Consider the following 21,619-nt stretch of genomic DNA (forward strand, 5'->3'; position numbering starts at 1 on the left):
AAGAACTGCCCTTGCCTACTACTGTGTAGAAATGAATGACACTCAGTTGATTAGAATAACTAGGGGGAGGATTCTCTCACTTTAATTATACCCTGGTTCCACTCTCCTTTTGTAGGCGCCCCCTTTTTCTTGTCTGTATTTCTGGCCCAATGCTCTTGTATCTTGAAAAAGAAAGGAGAGGTCAGTGTGTCTGCCACGCATTACAGTGTCAAGCCACTGTTAAGTTCTTGGAGTTTCTTTCCAGATCTTGTTTTTCACCTTCGTGTCAATTCTAGCCATTAAAATGGAGAGAACACCAAGATTCCTTGCGTAAGCTTTCTCTAAAAAGACTGTACATTTCCAGGCTCTTGGTGGTGTGTGACCAAAACACTAGTTCTTGAGAGCATGTCTTCTGTGTTCAAGGCATTATTCAAAGAATGCAAGAATGAACACGAGGACACAGGGTATGTAAGAGTCAGCAAGGATGTGTTCTGTGAATGCCCACTTGCAGTCCCTGCATAGGTTTTTGGGATCTTCATATTCTGCCGGGGCAGCATGGTACCATACATCCAGTCCCCTTCAGTGCTGCAGTCTCCCTGCCCACCCACAGCCTATCTTGCATAAGAAGTAGAGTCACACACATGGCCTCTCGACTGGCTTCCTTCTTACTCCCTCCTGGATACTAGTTGCTCTCTCTCTTACCACTTTTTTCTGCCTGTCTACTACCCACCATCACCATGTGGTATTGGGTTCTAGACCGAATTCCATCTCCATAGGCTCCTTTGCAAAAATTGTATCTCTACCCTCATGCTGTAGCCACCTTCCCCACTGCTTCTCAACCTAAACAGTTTGTGGTCCAATCACTAGGGCCCCATGAACACCTGCATCCCTGGATACACATGCTGTTGCAAGAAATAGGACAGAGAGAGCATGTGTGCCCTTAATATGGTCACAAGACCACAACATCTTGCATAATGCAGTCCATGGTCATCACCAGGAAATGGACCTTGGTGCAATGCCAGAGGCATGCCCCTCCTTCTCACTTGGTTTCCTTCCCTAAAATCCCCCCCTCCTTTCTCAGCCCTGATGGAATCCTCCTCACCTGTGAATATGCAGCTGAATTCTGATTTTTGGCAAATTCTGTCCCGGAAACCCCACCCCAGAACCCCGCCCCGTCCTCTGTTCCCTTATACTAAGTCCTTTGGTACTCTCTCCAGGGTGCCTCATCACCTTCAAGTGTGTGGCTCCTCTTTACAATGAAGGATTCTGTTCTAGAGCCAGAGCCATTGGTTTACTATGGTTTTGTATTTGTTGAAACACCTGAAATGTATCATTGTCACCATTTTTAAGGGTACAGTTCAGTAGTACTAAGTATGTTGTCTTGATTGTGCAACAGATTTCCAGAACTCTTTCATCTGGTAAAGCTGAAACTCTATACCCATGAAACACCTCCCCACAGACGGCTCCCCCCATCCTTGGGAACCACTGTTCTATTTTGTATTTCTATGAATTTGACTACTTTAGTTGCTTCATATACATGACTCAGTCAGTATGTGTGTGTGTGTGTATACATATATATATAAATTCATTTTCCATATATACTGCCTTTTAACCATCCATCCATTAATTAATGGACATGGACACTGGGTCGGCTTTGACTCTTGGCTATTTTTTTTTAAGATAATATTTATTTATTCATGAGAGACCCAGAGAGAGAGAGAGAGAGGCAGAGACACAGGCAGAGGGAGAAGCAGGCTTCAGGCAGGGACCGGATGTGGGACTCCATCCCAGGTCTCCAGGATCACACCCCAGGCCGAAGGCAGGCACTAAAACGCTGAGCCACCCGGGCTGCCCCGACTCTTGGCTATTAAGAAAATAATGTGCTGTAAACATGGGTGTGCAGCTCTCCCTTTAAGATCTTGCTCTCAGTTCTTTTGGACATATACCCAGAGGTGGGGTAGCGGGATCAAATGGTACTTCTGTTTTCAGTTTTTTGAGAAACAGGACCACTTTTGAACTTTAGATCTTAGCAAATGCACAGGGCTGTGCTCAGGTATGTGCATACACTAAAAGTGAAGTATTGATTGGAATAGTAATGGCTGATACTGATTAATAATAAAGAAAGAACAGCTTCCATTTGTTAGGGGATTTGCATTTTATTTTTTTTTAATTTTTATTTATTTATGATAGAGAGAGAGAGAGAGAGAGAGAGGCAGAGACATAGGCAGAGGGAGAAGCAGGCTCCATGCACCGGGAGTCTGACGTGGGATTCGATCCGGGGTCTCCAGGATCGCGCCCTGGGCCAAAGGCAGGCGCCAAACCACTGCGCCACCCAGGGATCCCAGGGATTTGCATTTTAAAGAAGGTTGCTTTACCACAGTATCTGATAGAACAATTCAAATTTAGTTTTTTAAAATACTCCTTTTGTTGGCAAAATGAGAGGCTATTTTATGGAAGCTCACCTTTCCCTAAGTATCTGTGCCCTTACACACACACACACACACACACACACACACACACACACACTATTTCACCTGCAAATGGGCTTTTTCCCCTAAGAATAAGTGTGTCTATATTTGAGTTCAGTGTTTTCCTATTGGGTTTTCTGCTGCCATAAAAGCTATTACTGATGGAAGATAATAGGATTCACGTGTAACAAAGCAGGTGTGTTCCTCGAAGAGAAGAGCACACTGTGGATGAGAATCTAGGGGGCTTTGGTTTTCAGTTTTTAACCAATGCCACTCTGACCCGCTAGATCTATGAAGACTCGATCGTCTTACAGTCTGTGTTTAAGAGTGCTCGGCAGAAAATTGCCAAAGAGGAAGAGAGTGAGGACGAAAGCAACGAAGAGGAGGAGGAGGAAGATGAGGAGGAGTCTGAGTCAGAAGGTAAGTCCAAGCCTGTGCTCCTCCACTTCTTTGCCCTTTGCTGCCTGCGTAGACGGTCCTACTGATGCTAACGAAAAACTGGAGTCCAGCAGATCTGGATTCCACTTCTTGGTCTCCTGTGTCCTCACTGGGCAACCTCAGGCAGTGTGCTTAACCGTGCTCAAGGTTGCTTTCCTTCTCTATAAAACCCAGGTACTAAAAACACCCCCATGCATGCATGGAGCTTAGCATAGGGCCAGCCACCATGCACTCACTCACTGAATGTTGTCTCTGAAAACTCAGTGTAAAATACAATTTCTACCAACATTGCTGTTCATACCACCTATGTTATGTAACACAGTGGCCTTCTCACCTAGAGGGACTGATGGGCATTGATTCCTGGGCACCACCCCCAGAGTGTCGGTTCTATAACCCATGTTGGGGCCTGCAAGCATTTCTAACCCATTCCCAGGGAATCCTGAGGCTGCTGAGCCCAGGACCACACTGTGAAAATCCCTGTCTTAGAAAATGATAATGGTCAAAAAGAGTTGGAAACGTGGTCCATCTTATCCATCATGGATCAGACACTGATCCCACCTTTATTTAAAATTTTGGTATTCATTATGGATTTTTTTTTTTGCTGCATTAATTTTGAGTTTTTCAAATACTGTGTTAGGGTCTTTACTTTGATTACTGAGTTTTGGTGCCTTCAGAAATTTTTTTAAATTAAGCTTTTAATTTTAATGGCAGAATAGTTCCATACAGTGTTCTGTTAGTTTCAGGTGTACAATAATAGAGTGATTCAGCAACTCTACACTCCTCAATGTTCTGCAGATGGGTGTTGTCCTTAATCCCTATCACAGAAGTCCCCATCCCTCCATCCCCCTCTAGTAACCATCAGTTCTTTATAGTTAAGAGTTTGTTTCTTGGTTTGTCTCCTTTCCTTTGCTCGGTTGGTCTGTGTGTGTGTCTTAAATCCCAAATATGAGTGAAATCATGGTATTTGTCTTTCTCTGAATTATTTCATTTAGCAGAATACTCTAGCTCCATCCATGTCATTGCAAATGGCAAAACATCATTCTTTTTACGGCTGCATAATATTTCCGTGTGTGTGTGTGTGTGTGTGGACGTGTGCGCACAACACATCTGTATCCGTTCAGAAATTTTGCACCCAAGACAAATAACCTCTTGTGTCTTAGCTTCACCCCAGCTCTGGTTGATAACCCTTATATTGACAAGATCAAGGCTGTCCTCAAAAGTCTCAACTTTTTTTTTTTTTTAAGAGATTTTATTCATGAGAGAGACAGAGGCAGAGGGAGAAGCAGGCTCCATGCAGGGATCCCAATGTGGGACTCGATCCTGGGTCTCCAGGATCACACCCTGGGCTGAAGGCAGGCGCTAAACTGCTGAGATACCCGGGGATCCCAAGTCTCAACTTTCTTACCGAATTATGTCCTCACCTGTACCTCCTCCCCAAGTAATAAATCCCAATGGTTTAGGGTCTACTATGTAAAACACTATAGGTAGACTTCAAATTTATTAGATTTGTTCCTGAGGACACAATGCAGACGACTTGGAAAGTATTTTCTTAACAAAGGACAGTGTGTAATTCCATGATGTGGTATACACGTAACATTTTGAGAATTTGCCTTCCAGTTTTTTTCTCTCCCTATTTTCTTTATAAAAAGCCCAGCAAACTGGTTCGCAGCCTAATTTTTCTATATTATGAACATTTTCCTATGGCAGTGAGTGCCTTCATATAGCAATATAAACGTTCATTAATGGAGTCTAACACAATGTATCAATCTCACTCTTAAATAATGTCCTGAAAATGTTTACCCATATATCACTGTAGACATTTTCCAAACATCTGATGTGTGCACACTGCCCCATGGCCTGGAGTTTCTATCTTTGTCAGCAGTGTGCTTGAGTGTCTCACTCCCCACACCCACACCTGTCCTCAGTGTCATTCTTCTCAATGATTCTGCCTTTTATTAATTTAACCTTTCCCAACTTTGCACAGTTTATTCCCCAGTTCTGATATCCCAGCATGTGAGGTCTTTGGTCTACATAACAGACCTTAGCTAGAAAGTTCCTGATTTCAGAGCCACATCTCTAATCTGTTTTCAGAGAGCTGCCCTTTTACTCTCTTGAGATGCAGTGTGTTAACTTGCTGTGGTCGCCGTAACAAATCACCACAAACATAGTGGCTTAACACAACATTCATTTATTAGCTCACAGTTCTGTAGGGCACAGTGTGCTATGGGTCTCTCTGGACCAAAATCAAGGTGACCGTGTCCTGCACTCCTCGATGGAGGCTGAAGGCGAGAACCCAGGTCCCAGGCGTCTTTCTCACGCTGTTTCCCTTCGACCCTCTCTTCTTCTACGTCCTTTTAAAACTGAGTGTATAACAGATATGTTAATTTCAGGTGTACAATCTAAGGATTCAATAGTTGTCTATATTGTAAAACGTTCACCGCAGTAAATCTGGTTCAGATCCATCACCACAAATACTTAGAAGTGTTTTCTTTTGCTGGGAATGTAAAAGATGTACTTTGTGAGCAACTGTCACATATACAGTATTATTAACTACAGTTAACGTGCTCTACCTTAAACCACTGGACTATTTTATACCTACAAGTTGTACCTTTTGACCCCCTTTACTCAGCCTCCAATCCCCATCTCTGGTAACTAGCCTCAGGGGATTTTTTGTTTTGTTTTGTTTTATTCTTAAGAATTCACATTTAAGCAAGATCATACGGTTATTTATCTTGCTCATTTCACTTAATCTAAGCCCCTCTGGGCCCATCTTGTTGCCACAAATGGCAAGATTTCATCCTCTTTATGGCTGAACAGGATTCCACTACACATGCGCGTGTGTGCGCACACACATTTTTTTTATTTACCCATCAGTAGGCACTTAGTTGTTTCAAATCTTCACTATAAGTAATGCCACAATGAACATGGGGGTTCATCTTTTTGATTTAGTATTTTCTTCATGTAAACACCCACACATAGAATTGCTGGATTATGATTATTTTTAATTTTTGAGGACCCTCTATACGGTCTTCCATGGTGGCTGCACAAATTCACATCCCCATGAGCAGTGTACGACGGTCCCCTTTAATCCATATCCTCACTCAGATAATAATCTGACTTATTATAGTCTTTTTGATACTAGCTATTTTAACAGATGCGAGGGGGTACCTCATTGTGGTTGTGAGCTCCCATTTTCCTGATGATGAGACATGTTGAGCACCTTTTTATGTACTTGTTGCCCATCTGTGTATATCTTTGGGAAAATGTTCAATTTCTTGGCCCATTTTTGAATCAGGGTGGTTTGCTATTGAGTTACAGAAGATCTTTACAGATTTTGAATATTAACTCTGTAACAGAGATGATATGCAGGGGTTTTTTTTTTTTCGCCCATTTGGTAGGTTGCATTTTAATTTTGTGGATGGTTTCCATTGCTGTGCAGAAACTTTTTCGCCTAATATAGTCACACTTGTTTATTTTTGCTTTTGTTGGCAATGATTTTTCAGATTGGATACCATAAACAAAGTCAAGACCAGTGTCAAGGATCTTACTGCTTATTTTCTTCTGGGACTTTTATGGTTTCAGGTCTTAGGCTCAAGTCTTTAATCCATGTTGAAATAATTCTTGTTATATAATTTTTGTATGGTGTAAGATAGTGATCCAGTTTCATTTTTTTTCCTGTTTTCCCAGTGCCATTTACTGAAGAGACTGTCCCTTTGCCATTATACATTCTTGGCTCCTTTGTTGTTAACTGAGTGTGCTTTATTTCTGGGCTCTCTGTTCTGTTCCAGTGATGTATGTGTCTGTTTTTAATGCCAGCACTATACTGTTTTGATTGTTATAGCTTTGTAATATAGTTTGAAATCAATGAGTGTGGTGCCTCTGGCTTTGTTCTTTCTCAGGATTGCTTTGGCTACACTGGATCTTTTGTGGTTTCATACAGCTTTAGGGGATTGTTCTATTTCTGTAAAAAAAAAAAAAATTGGCCATTGGAATACTGATAGGCTGCATTGAATCTACCAGTTGCTTTGGGTAATATGGACATGTTAACAATGTTTCTTCCAGTTGCTAGCACTAATATTTTTGCCATTTCTTTGTGTATGCTTCAGTTTGTTTCATTAATGTCTGATAGCTTTCAGTTTATAGGTCTTTAACCTCCGTGGTTAAATTTATTCCTAGGTATTTTATTCTTTGTGAGGCATCTGTAAATGAAATAGTTTTCTTAATTTCTTTCTGATAGCTTGTTAGTAATGTATAGAAATACAAAAGATTTTGGCATTCTGATTTTGTATCCTTCCACTGAATTCTTCAATTAGCTCTAACATTTAATTTGAAGACTCTAGGGGAATCTTAGAGTTTTTCTATGTGTAATATTATTTGCAAATAGTGATTGTTTTTCTTCTTCCTTTCCAACTTTTTTTCTTCTTCTTGCCTAACTTCTCCAGGTAGGACTTCCAATACTGTGTTGAATAAAAGTGGGAAAGAGTGAACATCCTTGTTTTTGATCCTGATCTTAGAGGAATTCAGCTTTTCTCCATCAAGTATAGTATTCATTGTGGGCTTGTCATATAGGGCCTTTACTATGTTGAGGTATATGTACTTTGTTGAGAGTTTCTTTCACAAATGGCTGTTGAATTTTTTCATGCTTTTTCTACATCTATTGAGATATCATGATTTTTATCCATTGTTTTGTTAATATGGTGCATCACATTGATTGAGTTATGGATTTGAACCATCCTTGCATCACTGAAATAAATCTCCTCTAAGATTTTATTTTTAACTAATCTTTATAAATCTTTATACCCAACATGGGGCTCAAATTTACAATCCTGAGATCAAGAGTTGTGTGCTCTATCAACTGAGCCAGCCAGGCACCTTAGATTTAAATTGCTCTTGATTGTGGTATATGATCCTTTGAAAGTATTGTTCAATTTGTATCGCTAATATTTTGTTGACAAGTTTTCCACCTGTACTCATCAGGGATACTGGCCTGTAATATTCTTTCCCTGTAGCATCCTTGTGTGGTTTTGGTACCAGCATAATGCTGGCCTTGGAAAATGAGTTTGGAAGTATTTCTTCCTCTTCTTTGACTTTGAGAGAATTGGTATTCATTTTTTTTTTTTTCAATGTTTAGTAGAATTCACCAGTGAAGCTGTCTGGTCCCAGACTTCTGTCAATTGGAAGTGTTTGATTACTAATTTGATCTCTTTACACAGTAATTGATCTGTTTATATTTTCTATCTTTTTACGATTCAGTCTTGGTAGGTTGTGTATTCCTAGGAATTTATTTCTTCTAAGCTGTCAGATTTGTTGGCATATGAATAATTGTTCATAGTAGTCACTTAAGATCCTTTGTATTTCAGTAGTAGCAGTTGTAACTTCTCTTTCATTTTTTGATTGAGACCTTTTTTTCTTGGTGAGCATAGCTAAAAATTCGTCAATTTTGCTTGTTTTCAAAGAAACAGCTTTTTAGTTTCATTGATCTTTTCTATTATCTTTTTACTCTCCATTTAGTTCTGCTCTGATCTAAATTATCTCCTCCTTTCCACTAAGCTTTGGACTTGTTTTATTCTTGTTCTAGTTGCTTGAGATATAAAGGTAGGTTGTTTGAGGTTTTTCTTCTTTCTTAGAAGTGCTTTTGCTGTCTAAGTTTTGGTTTACTGTGTTTTCATTTTCATTTGTCTTAAGGTATTTTATTTCTTCTTTGATTTTTGTTGTTATCCTTGGTTGCTCAGTAACATTGTTTAATCTCCACGTGTGTGAATTTTCTAGTTTTCTTCTCATAATTGATATCTATTTTCATAGCATTTGATCAGTAAAAGGTGCTTTATATTAAAGTCATCTTAAGATTTGCTTTGTGGCCTTACATATGTATGACTTATCCTGGAGATTAAGAAGAATGTGTATTCTATTGCTTTTGGATGAAATGTTCTGTAGGTGTCTTTGAAATCCCTCTGATCCAACATGTCACTTAGGACCGATGTTTCCTCATTTCTTTTCTGTATGGTTGATCTCTCCATTGATGTAATTGGAGTCCTAAAGTCATGTGCTATTATTGTATTGCTATCTATATCTTTCTTTAGGTCTGTTAATATTTGCTTTATGTTTTTGGGTGTGCCTATGATGGGTGCATAAACATTCACAAATGCTATATCCCCTTGGTGGATTGACCCATTCATCATTATGTAATGATCTTTTTCTTATTGGAATTGTCTTTAAAGGTTTATTTTGTCTGATATAACTATAGCTTCCCCAGCTGTGCTTTGGCTTTGATTTGCATGGAATATCTTTTTCCATCCCTTGATTTTTGTCTGTGTTTCTTTAGATCTGAATTCTTTTGTAGGCAGCAGAGTGGTGGATCTTTTTATTGAAGTATCATTGACATATGATATCCTCTTAGTTTCAGTTGTACATCATAGTGACTTGATATTTTTATATATTACAAACTGGTCCCCACAGTAAGTCTAGTTATCCTCTGAATCCATAAAAAGTTATTACCTTATTATTGGCTGTATTCCCTATGCTGTCTATTATATCTCCAAGACTTTATTTATAAATGGAAGTTTGTACCTCTTAATATCCTTCACAACTCCTCCTCAACCTGGTAACCATTTTCTTCCTGTATGTGTAGTCTGTTTTATTCATTTTATTTTTTAGATTCTATATGCAAGTGAAATTACATGGTATTTGTCTTTCTCTGCCTGACTTATTTCACTTAGCATAATAGCCTCTTGATCTATCCAAGTTGTAGTAAATGGCAGGATTTCACTTTTTTATGGCTGAGGACTTTTATGGTGTACCCATATGTCACATCTTATTTATCCACGTATCTGTTGATGGATACTTAGGTATTCTTCCATATCTTGCCTGTTGCAAATGATACGGAAATGAACATAGGGCTACATCTCTCTTTGAATTCATGTTTTCCTTTTTCAGATAAATACCCAGAAGTGGAATTGCTGGATCATGTGGTAATACTATTTTTAATTTTTTAAGGCATCTCCGTTCTCTGTAGTGGCTGCACAAACTTACATCCCCCCCCAGCACTGCATGAGGATTCCTTTTTCTTCCACATCCTCACCAACACTTTACACTTCTTTTTGATAATAGCCAATCTGACAGGTGTGAAGCACTATCTCATTGTGGTTTTGATTTATATTCCCCTGACGATGAGTGATGTTGAGCCTCTTTTCATGTGCCTGTTGGCTGGCATCTTTGGGAAAATAACCATTCAAGTCCTCTGCCCATTTTTTAACTGTGTTGCATTCGATACTAAGTTTTGTAAATTCTTTATATATTTTGGATATGAATCCCTCATTGGATGTATGATTTGCAAATATCTTTAACATTCAGTAGGTTGTCTTTTCATTTTGTTGGTGGTGTTTCCTTCACTGTACAAAAGCTTTTTAGTTTGATGTAGTCCCTTTGGTTTATTTTAGCTTTTGTTGCCCTTCCCTGAAGAAACTAGCACCAAAAAGAATATTAAAACGGATGTTGAAGAGCTTACTGTGTGTTTTCTTGTAGGAGTTTGATGGTTTCAGGTCTCACATTTAACCTTTTATTGCATTTTGAATTTATTTTGTTTTTGGTATAAGATAGTGGTCCAGTTTCACCTTTTTGCATGTAGCAATATTTGCCTATTTGCATGTAGCAAAAAAAAAAAAAAAAAAAAAAGGTTATCCGTGCTTTGTGGTCAGAGTGGACTCAGGTTTTGGGGTCCTCCTAGTAGAGACTCTGAGACACTGGAACAGGGCTTCGATGATGGAGATTATACACGCCCACCCTGGGATGATAAGGCTGGAGGATCTTCAGGTGGCAGAACAGGAAGACTGAGGTCCCTAGAGACCACTGCCCAAATGAAGGCAATGCCCACAGCTTCCTTGCAGAGGGATTTCAGCACTGGGCTCAAATCCCAGCTTCTCCACTTATGAGCTGTGTGACTCGGGAACAGGCACCTGACCAGTTTTACTGTCACCATTTATTGAAGACATTGTCTTTTTCCCATTATAGAGTCTTGTCCTTGTCATAGATTGACCATATAAATATGGGTTTATTTCTGAGCTCTCTGTTCTATTCTATTGATCTATGTGTCTTTTTGTGCCAGTACTATGATGTTTTCATTATTATAGTTTGAAATCAGGGATCTTGATACCTCTGCCTTTGTTCTCAAGACTGCTTTGGCTATATGACATCCTTTGTGGTTCTATACAAATCTTAGAATTTATTTGTTCCAGTTCTATAAAAAGTGCCATTGATACTTTCATGGAGATTGTATTGAATGTTTAGATTACTGTGGATAGTATGGACATTTTAATAATACTGTTTTTTTCTGACCCATGAGCATGGAATATCATTCATTGTTATCTTCAATTTCTTTCATCTCTTTGGTTAAATTCATCCATAGGTATTTTCTTTTTTTGATGTAATCCTAAGTAGGATTGTTTCCTAAATTTCTCTGATAGCTCATTAGCAGTGTATGGAAACATAAATGATTTCCGTATGTTGATGTTTGTATTGTAACTACTTTGCCAAATCATTTATTCATTCTAAATAGTGTTTTGGTGGCATATTGAGGCTTTTCTATATATAGTGTCACGTCCTCTGTAAATAGTGACACTTTCACTTTTTCCTTTCCAATGTGGATGCATTTTATTTCTTCATCTTCAATAACTGCTCTGGTTAGGACTTCCAATACCATGTTGAATAAAAGTAGCAAGAATAGGCATCCTTGGCTTATTCCTGTTCTTAGAGAAAGAGATCTGTTTTTCACCATTTGAATAGGTTATTAGCTGTGGGGTTTTTGTATATGGTCTTCATTATGTTGAGGTATGTTCCCTGTATACTACTTTGTTAAGAATCTTTATCCTAAATGACTGTTGCATTTTATCAGATGTGTTTTTGGCATCTATTGAGATAGAATTTTTATACTTTGTTTTGTTAATGTAGTATATTATATTCTTTTGTGGATTTGAACCATCCTGCATCCCTGAAATAAATCTCACTTGACTGGTATGTGATCTTTTAATGCATTGTTGGATTCAATTTGCTAATATTGAGAGATATTAACAATTTGCTAATATAGAGAATCTTTGTATCTGTGTCCTTCATGTATATTAGCCTGTGTTTTCTTTTCTTGTAGTGTCTTTGTGTGGTATCAGGGTAATGCTGGCCTTGTACAATGAATTTGAAAGAATTCCTTCTTTAAGTTTTGGAATAATTGAGAAGGATAGGTTTTAACTGTTCTTTAAGTGGTTGCTAGAAGTCACCTATAAAGCTTTCTGGTCCTGGACTTAGTAATTTAAAAACCCATGAAACAGATTCAATTTTATTACTTGGATTTGCTCTATTCAGATTTTCTATTTCTTCATAATTGAGGCTTAGAAGATAAGTTTCTGGGAATTGATTTTTTTTTTCTGTTTTCCAACTCATTGGCATATAACTGTTTATAGCAGTTGCTTATGTGCCTTTGCATTTCTGATTTTATTTAAGCCTTTTTCTCATAATGAGTCTGGCTAGAGGTTTATCAATTTTTTATATCATTTCAAACAATGTTTAGTTACATTGATGTATTCTATTTTTTTAGTCTCAATTTCACTTCTTTCCTCTCTGATTTATCTTCTTTGACTAACTTTGGGCTTTCCCTTGTTTCTTGAGGTGTGCTTGTATTGCCATGAACTTCCGTCTGAGAACTGCTTGTGTTGCATGCACAGATTTTGAAACCTTGTATTTCCGTTTTCAGTTGTGCAAGAGATTTTTTAAATTTCCTTTTTGATTTCTTTGTTGACTCAGTGGTTGTTGAGAATGTTTAGTAGCCATATCTTTGTGGATCTTTTATCCTGTTTCCTTCTTGTGATTTCTAGTTTCATACTGTTGTAGTTAAAAAAAAAAAAAAAAAAAGGACTTTCCATGATTTCATTCTTCTTAGATATATTGAGAACTGTTCTGTGACCCAACATGTTATCAGTCCTGGACAATGGTGTCTGCGGCCCTGAAAAGAATATCTTCTCCAGTGTTTGGAGGGAATGTTCTCTATACATATGTTTAACTTCATGTGATTTCATGTGTCATTTAAGGCCATCAACTGATGTGTAAGCAAAGTAATAATACTGTCCTTTTCTTCCTTTATAGTCTTTAATATTTGTTTCATGTATTTAGGTGTTCCTATATTCAGTGCATAAATATTTATGAATGTTATATCTTCTTGGATTGACCTTTTCATCATCATGCAATGCCTTTCTTTTTTCCTTTTTAAAGACTTCCCTTAGTCTAATTATTGTTGCTCTAGGTTTTCATTGGCATGGAGTTTTTTTTTGGGGGTTTTTTTTGGGGGTTTTTTTTTTTGTTTTTTTTTTTCCATCCCTTCCCTCTAAGTCTGTGTGTCTGTAGGCCTGGAGGAAGTTTCCTTACAGGCAGCCAAGAACTGGGTCTTGTTTTTTGTTTTTTCGTTTTTTTTTAATCCATTCAGTCAACCTATCTTTTGGCCTCTTTAGTTCACTTATATTATTGATAGCTATGTTCTTATTGCCATTCAGTTGTTTTCTGGAATGTTTATGGTTCTTCTCTGAACCTTTCTTTTGCATTCCTTCACATCCATGGTTTCATGACTCAGTTTAGTGGTATCCTTAGTTCTTTTGATCTTTTGTGTATTTACTGTAGGTCTTCGCTTTGTGTTGCCAGGAGACTTTTATAGCATAGTGTATTTTAACTTGATAACAACTTAAATTTTAACATATTCTAAAGCTCAACATCTTTACCCTCTCTACCTTTTTAGGTTTCTTTATTTTTTTTTTAAGATTTGAGAGAGAGAGAGCACCAGTAGAGGGAGGGGCCAAGGGAGAGGGAAAAGCAGGCTCCTCCCTCAGCAGTTAGCCTGTTGTGGGGCTCAGTCCCAGGACCCTGAGATCATGACCTGAGCTGAAGGCAGAAGCTTAACTGACTGAGGCACCCCCTCCTTGTTTTACTATGACTTTTGTCTTTTAACCTTCATACTAACTTTACAAGTGATCAGTTCACTACCTTTACTATATATTTACAGTGAGATTTATTTTTTCCATACAATTTGCTACTAATTTGCACCCTTCATTTTTAGCTGAAAAAGTCATCACTCTTCTTATAAGGCTTGTTTGGTGTTGATGAACTTTAGCTGTTGCTTATCTGGAAAACCTCTTTCTCTCTCCAACTCTGAATGATAAACTTGCCAGGTAGAATATTCCTAGTTGGCCTTTTTAATTTTTTTTCTTTGAGCACTTTTACTGTGCCTGTAGCAGCTGCTACTTTCCGGCATAGAAAGTTTCTGCTGAAAAATCTGCTGCTACTCTTAGGGGATTTTCTTAGTACTTTTCAAGGCCCTCCATCCAGGCCCAGTTTCCTTCGGGCTTCTGTGGAATCCCCTCTGGAGCTTTCAGTTCAGTCCTTGCATTCTTCACCTCTTCCGCTTTTACTGGGTACTCATTTGTATTCTCTGCCTCTTTGTGGAAGTTCTCACTGTGTTCCCTGTCCAGTGAGCACTTTTGTGGCCATTATTTTCAACTCCTCATCTGAAACAGTCCCTAAGAAAATGGAGGTAAGGGGTGGGGGGCACCTGGGTGGCTCAGTGGTTGAGCATCTGCCTTTGGCTCAGGTCGTGATCCCAAGATCCTGGGATTGAGTCCCTCATCAGGCTCCCCACAGGGAGCCTGCTTCTCCCTCTATCTCTGCCTCTCTCTGTGTCTCTCATGAATAAATAAAATCTTTTTTTAAAAAATGGAGGTAAGGGCAGGGGTACACCTAAGTTTTTATCTTCCTCTTTTGTTTTTAACACATTCCTGTGTCTCTTCATTTTCCTTGACTCTGTGTTGGTTTCAATGCATGAGTTAAACCACCATTTTTCTCACTCTTGATAGAGATGTAACTTCCTTAGCCCTATCCTTGTTCTTTGTTAGCAGCCTCTTATTTTTAGTGGCAACCATGTTAAGGTTGTGCCAAAGACCAGTCATCCTCTCAAAGGGGAGAATCTCTGTGAGCTTAGATGCCAGACCCTCGGGCAGCAACTTGTCAAGTAGGTGATCATACACAGTGCTGCTGGATCCCCAGCATGAGCCAGCTGGCCACCAGAGCCAGGTGACCTCGAGATGTCCCCTGGCTGGCCGTCCTCTAGCCAGCCTTTTGAGAGATACTGGCTTGCCAGAGTGTGGCAGAAGAGGAGCTCAAGGATCATGCCCACCCTGTAAGATCCTGTGCAAGGATTACTGTTTGTCCTTAGATAGATGTGGGTTTCATTAGAAACTTCCCCCACACACCACATCTGTGCCTCTTGCCCCAAAAGACTGCGATAATTGGACTCTTGTCTTTGGCTGTGCCCTGAGGGGGTCCTAACTGCTAAACCTGGGGTACCAGAGGAGTACACAAGCTCCTGTCCAAGATGTAAACTGTTACACCAGTGTGAGATAAGGGAAAGTGCAAAGAAGTCTCCATCATGAGAGGGCTCCCCAGCAGACCTTGAAGTGGGCATCAAATTAGGTGCCTGCCCCTTTTAACAAAACCAAGAAGCCTCTTTCACCTGAAGTCTGAGTGGGGCTCAGTCATTGCCTGGGTCCTCAGGCAGGAGACCCACCTCTCAGCTCATTAGAGCCTCGGGACATTTTCTTACATGCAAGACCCACTGGTTTTCAAAGTTAGATGTTTTAGGGACTCCTCCTTCAGGTGCAGGTCTTAAAGGTTGGTGTGCCCAATGTGGGGTTCAAGCTTTTAACTCCTCTGGGAGAGTCTCCAAGTTTGGAGTTCCCTCCTGATTTTGGGTCACCCACCCCAGGGGTGGGGTTTAGGGTGAGTGTAGCTCAGCCTCTCCAGCCTTTTTGAGGTGTTTTCCTTAGTTACCTGCTGTATAGGGGTCACTCAGCTCATATGGGGGGCTTTGTTTCCTGTGGATTGGGTATGTTCTTGGGAGGTGAATTTAGAATGTCCCTTCATTGCCTTCATGAACCAGTCCTTTCTGAAGGACTTGGGAGCTCACCTGGTTCATCCAGGATGTCTCTGCTTCTCAAGGTCAGCTGCTCTTGCCATGTAATGTCACATTTTGGGATTAGGACTGTTATTCTGCGTGCCACCCTTGATAATTAGTAGTTTTCGTGAGTCCATAAAGGCAATATCCTAAAGGTGGAGGATGCTATTTATAGTGCTCAGCTGCTGGTCCAGGCTTTCAGCCTGGTTCTGCCGGGCAGCCTGTCAAGTGGGTTTCCTGGAGGTTCGTGTCCACCAACACCTGAGCCTGATAGTTTTAGAGTATCCCACACACCAGGATGTACTTAAATTATGTACTTGAAAAGACATTTTCTTAAGTTTTCTGTCTTGTGCCCTTTTACACTTCGCAGGGATTTTTCTGCACTGCAAATGTCAGGAAGGCCTCCACCTGTATAGATAGAGATTTCACTCTTTCTTTTCACAGACATTTTTTTGAGGCCTTTATATCTTTATGCATTTCTATTACTTGGCCGACCTTTTCATCTCCTATCTTTTCTTCTTTTCCTACACCACGCCAACCACCAACCCCTACACCTTATAGTCCATTTTGAGCAGACATTTGGGTACAAGGGTTGGAAGCCTTGACTAGGAGAGAACCACTGTGCAGACTTGGGATGGGCAGAGGGCCTATGCTGGCGCTACCCTTCAGAACAGCTCAGATCTCAACTGTGTTGTCAATTTTTGTAAATGTAGTGATGGGTTCCTTCACAAAAGAAGTGTAAAAATCTCTCCTAAGTTTCCCTCTGGAGCTCTAATTCCCTCCAGGATAGTAGTATCTCTTTCTAGGTGTCTTGAGAGAGTCCCACACCTTCAGTGAGTTCATCAAGTTTTCTATAGATACCCATCCCAGAACAGTACCGTGGAACAGATGTTCCCTGTATGTTGGGCTACAACACTTACCTCTGTGGCATTGCGTGTTGAACTCTCCACGAGTTTTTCTTTATTCCGATCCTTAGAATAGCCCTGTACAGGTGAATAGGAGTGCTGTCATCCTGAAGGTTAATTTAACAGGACACTTAGAAGTTTCCCATATGGATATATTCACCATACCTCCCCCAAATTCTGCTAGATCTGTCAACAAAGAGGTTTACAGCCACTTTGCTTTACACTGGCAAATAAAACAAAAACTGGGAACTTCACCCATCACTACAGGACTGCTTAAATCATTTATAGCAGACACTTAAGGTAGAACATTTTCAGGCGTTGGAAAGAATGAGGCAGGTATACATCAATGGATAGAAATGTCCCACATTATGTGAGAATAAAGGCGAGGCCTCAAATTTGGGCATGCATAAAGCAAGTGGATATATGGGTGCATGCGCTTGAATTCTCTAAATTGTCTCGCCGTATGATTTATAAACTATAAATTGGGTTTTTTTTCTAGAAATAATCACCAGGAAGAATAAGGAGATCCTAGAGATGGGGAAAGAAAGTGTTAATAATCATTTAACTTTCCATTTTGTACTTTTCTGTGCTATTATTCAACTTTGAATTTTCCTTTTAAGTCAACTACTTACACAGTAACATTGGCCTTAAAAAAAAAAAAAGATTTATACTTAACTTTGTAAGGAAAAAGTACAATTCTGTCAAACAACCTCAACCCTCCCCAAGTAGGAAAGGCAGCTCTGCTTATCCTGCTGAGGAAGATCCCTGTCTGATAATTAGGAAGCTGCAAAAGGACCCCGCCCACTGCCTTCCAGGGGATCTCATCCCCTAGTGTTGCCTGTTTTGGGTAACAGTGTAATTCTACTCACCAACACATCTTGGTTAGGAGGATGAAGAGGGTGCTACCAGGACGATGGACAACAGACATAAGCCGAGAACCTTTTGGGTGCTCTGGGACCTTTAGTTTGTCCTCTGCAGCATGATGATATTCTTACTACAGGGAAGTCAAAGAACTTCCCTGCGATTCCTCACTACTGTTTTGTTTTTGTTCTAGCAAAATCCGTTAAGGTGAAAATCAAGCTCAATAAGAAAGACGAGAAAGGCCGGGACAAAGGCAAAGGCAAGAAAAGGCCGAATCGGGGAAAAGCCAAGCCTGTAGTGAGCGATTTCGACAGTGATGAGGAGCAGGATGAAAATGTAAGTGGAACTGGCTTTGGCTGAAGCCCAGAAGCCCTCTCCACTCCTTTCCTCTCACGTAACTGCTTTATTATCCAGAAATGGAAATGTAAAGACGTAGGGAGATTTCATTACTGAGGGTTGTGAACTGAGCTTCATGATCTATAACAAAGGATTTTCGGGCTTTGGGTTAGTGCCTGTTTAACTCCTCATGTGAGCTTTCTTATCTTCCTGCCACTTAGGAATACAGTCTTCTCTCTGGCTGGGTTTTTTAATATTTGAAAAATTCAGGAGCAGGTATAGAACCAAGCCCTGAAAGACTCACCTTGCCCGCTGGTGTCATCATTAATGCTTGCATGAGCCTCCTCAGAGAGCTCTGTCCCTTGCAGCCTAGCTCAGAAACCAGTGCCTAGACTCTGTAGGTCACAGAAGCAAACAGTGTAACTGGATCTAGTGCACTGGCCCCAGATGCAGGCGACACATGGCAGCGCTGGCGGAGACTTTTGCTACTTTGCCTTGGGAAGTGCCTTCCATGGTACTTATTTTCCAGGAGACCTCAGGTTCTGTATCACCAACTCCCCTACCTTTTTCCCCCCACCTCTGGATTTAGTCTGCAGGCTAATTTGGTTTTCCTGCAGGAAATGCACTGCCCTTTGAGTCTGATGAAAAACATGTGAGAATTCTTAAGCCACCCCACCCAGCCTTCACCCTTGGCCCAGACTTTTTCAAATATACTTAACAATGCTGTGTTTTCTTTAAGAAACTTACCCATGAAGTAGGCAGCAAATGCATGGTCCTTTTTATCTCTGGTGGATTTTCTTTTTTTTTTTTTTTTTCTGGTGGATTTTCTAAGCCCATCGTGCTAAAAATAAGAGTTATTAGCCTTGAAACTTTTCATGCCAAAGAGAAAGAGAGCAAGACAGTGGTACAGATGGCAGGTTGTGCTCTGGAATTCCCCAGCAGGAGCTCCTACCACAGAATGAGGAACAGGTGAACTCTTTCCAAAATGTCATTTCTTTTCTACTCTGCCTCTGGAGGGTCTACTATATCTTTTTCTTATGTGTTATTTCATTTTTAATCATATTTTTATTTTTAGGAACAGTCAGAAGCAAGTGGGACTGATGATGAGTGATCAGTATGGACCTTCCCCGCCCCCTCGGTAGAACTGAACTCCTTCCTCCCCTCTCTCATTTCTACCCAGTGAGTTCACTTGTCCTATGGGCACTGGGTTATTTCTGTATCATCATCATCTATAAACTAGCTTTAGGATAGTGCCAGACAAACATATGATATCATGGTGTAAAAACACACAACACACACAGACACACACACAAATATTTGTAACATATTGTGACCAAATGGGCCTCAAAGATTCAAAGATTAAAAACAGACAAAGCTTTTGATGGAAAATATGTGGGTGGATAGTATATTTCTATGGGTGGGTCTAATTTGGTAACGGTTTGATTGTGCCTGGTTTTACCACCTGTTCAGATGAGATTTTTTTGTCTTTTTGTAGCACTGATAACCAGGAGAAGCCATTAAAAGCCACTGGTTATTTTATTTTTCATCAGGCAATTTTCAAGGTTTTAATTTGTTCGGTTTTTTTTTTTTTACACTGTGGTACATATAAGCAACTTTAATAGGTGATAAATGTACAGTAGTTAGACTTCACCTGCATAGACATTTTTCCATTTTATGCTCTATGATCTGAAAAAAATGCTTTTTGAACTGTATAAGATTTATGTCTACTGTAAACATTGCTTAATTTTTTTTGCTCTTGATTTAAACAAAAAAAAAGTTTTGTTGAAAACGCTATTGAATATTGCAATCTATATAGTGTATTGGATGGCTTCTTTTGTCAACCTGATCTCCTATGTTACCAATGTGTATCGTCTCCTTCTCCCTAAAGTGTACTTAATCTTTGCTTTCTTTGCACAATGTCTTTGGTTGCAAGTCATAAGCCTGAGGCAAATAAAATTCCAGTAATTTCCAAGAATGTGGTGTTGGTGCTTTCCTAATAAAGAGATAATTTAGCTCAACAAACACTGCCTCTTGTTTTTTGAGTTCTAAGGGATTGAAACCCTGGTGCCTGAGTCTCCTGCAGAGGGCTGGGCAGTCTCTGGCTACAGAACACTTGTAGGGGGAAAAAGAAAAAAAGGATCAAGAGGGCCAGTCTCTTGGAATGAGCCAGGTTTATCGCAAAGAGAAGAGGCTAATCTCAAGCAATAGGAGGCATGTTGCCATGGGCCAAACCACACTAAGTCCCTGCTCAATCTTTTCCAGTGCTTTAAATTGTTTACTAGCCCTATAAGCTATATGGCAATACAGATTTATAGTGTATTATAATATGGATGTAATAAATCTGTATTAGTTTAATTTTGAAATATTTCACAAGTGCTCAAGTGAAAAACAGGTTCCATGCACCCATATACTCTACCAAGATGCAACAATGGTTAATATTTTGTCCCACTCTCCATTAAACTATTTTGAAACTAAGTCACAGCCATCATGACACTTTACCCCTCAATACTTGAGCACAAAACTACGATTAAAGTCATCTCCTGCCTCCCCCAATCCTTTCATACTAAAGGGAACTTAATAGTTTCCTAGTATCTCCTGTGGAATCATAGTCATGTTTCCCCAACTGTCCCAAAACTGTCGTGCACTTATTTGTTTTTAAAAATTTTCAAAGAAGGCTAGCCCCTTCTTTCTTAAAGAACTCATTACTGCAGGGACCAAGACAGAAGTGTTTTCTCTGCTCTCGAGGAGGTTGATGACAACTACCTTCCTTAGAATCGCCCAAGGAGAATGCCACTACTCTTGCTTTCCTAACATGAAGAATCACCAAGGCATCCTACTTGGAATCTTGAAGGAAATCTGACCCACACAAGATGCATCCTCCTGAGAAACTCCTTTGTCCCTCTAAGTGTCCATTCTTTTGTCTGAATTTCCAGTTAGTCTGAGCATCACAGAGTGTGCTGAGTTTCTTTCACTCCTTGTAGAGTTTGCAGAGCACAACAGGATTGGAGACTCCTATAGAAGAGTGAACTGGATTAGAGTTTGTTATTGAATGGTTTGGTTTCAGTTCAAAGAGGAGAGTCTTTTTTCACTGCCACCCTTTCAGGTTCCTCTACTCCATGTACAAATTGGACTCTCAGCCTTGGAGGCACTGCTATTCTAAAAACCATCCAAACCACTGCCTTTTATGGTTCAGGATTTCCACTCTGGAAGAATGCTCTCTAATTCTTATTCTGCGGTCTGTGGTATGTTGTTCTCCCTGGCTATGCAGTCATGAGAGGAAGCAGGGAAGGTGGTTCACACTGCACTTGTCGGTGGCAGGGAGAAGGAGTATGCATAAGCAAGAGGCAGACCATCCTGCACTTGGATACAACTATTTTTATCCTCATCAGGACAGCCATTTTGGTTCAGCCCCGAGTAGCCAAGCCCATGAGGTAGGCTGGGTTCTTTCCAACGTCCGTGGTTTACTAGGAATGTAGGAAGGAAGCTAAGAGTATAGGGCAATCTATTGGATTTCTTAATGCGTTTATTTAATTCTAGGAACCCTGTGAAGAAGGCACAGTTCTTGTTCCCTTTAACAAGTAAGAATTATGCAAACAAGAGACTGAATAGCTGTGGCCAGTGCACCAAAGTTGAATTTGGAAGTTAGACTGTTTGGC

General features: G+C 39.9%; 1 protein-coding gene and 1 long non-coding RNA gene across 2 annotated transcripts in view; one reads left to right on the top strand and one right to left on the bottom strand.

Annotated features, from left to right (window-relative positions):
- SMARCA2 (SWI/SNF related, matrix associated, actin dependent regulator of chromatin, subfamily a, member 2) overlaps positions 1–19,935 on the top strand; it is a 173,140-nt gene extending 153,205 nt beyond the window's left edge. The window contains 3 exon segments of the mRNA XM_041745079.1: positions 2,735–2,867; positions 17,821–17,963; positions 19,039–19,935. Of these exon segments, the coding sequence (XP_041601013.1) occupies positions 2,735–2,867; positions 17,821–17,963; positions 19,039–19,074 (312 nt within the window). The 3' untranslated portion in view covers positions 19,075–19,935.
- On the bottom strand, positions 5,103–17,814 carry LOC121485065. The gene is made up of 3 exons (XR_005986192.1): positions 17,636–17,814; positions 16,782–16,844; positions 5,103–5,245 (listed from the first exon to the last, which is right to left on the bottom strand). It is a non-coding gene; the product is annotated as an uncharacterized LOC121485065 (long non-coding RNA).
- Positions 19,936–21,619: the final 1,684 nt, after the last annotated feature.

This window comes from Vulpes lagopus, chromosome 2 (assembly GCF_018345385.1).
Source record: "Vulpes lagopus strain Blue_001 chromosome 2, ASM1834538v1, whole genome shotgun sequence".
NCBI lineage: Eukaryota > Metazoa > Chordata > Mammalia > Carnivora > Canidae > Vulpes > Vulpes lagopus.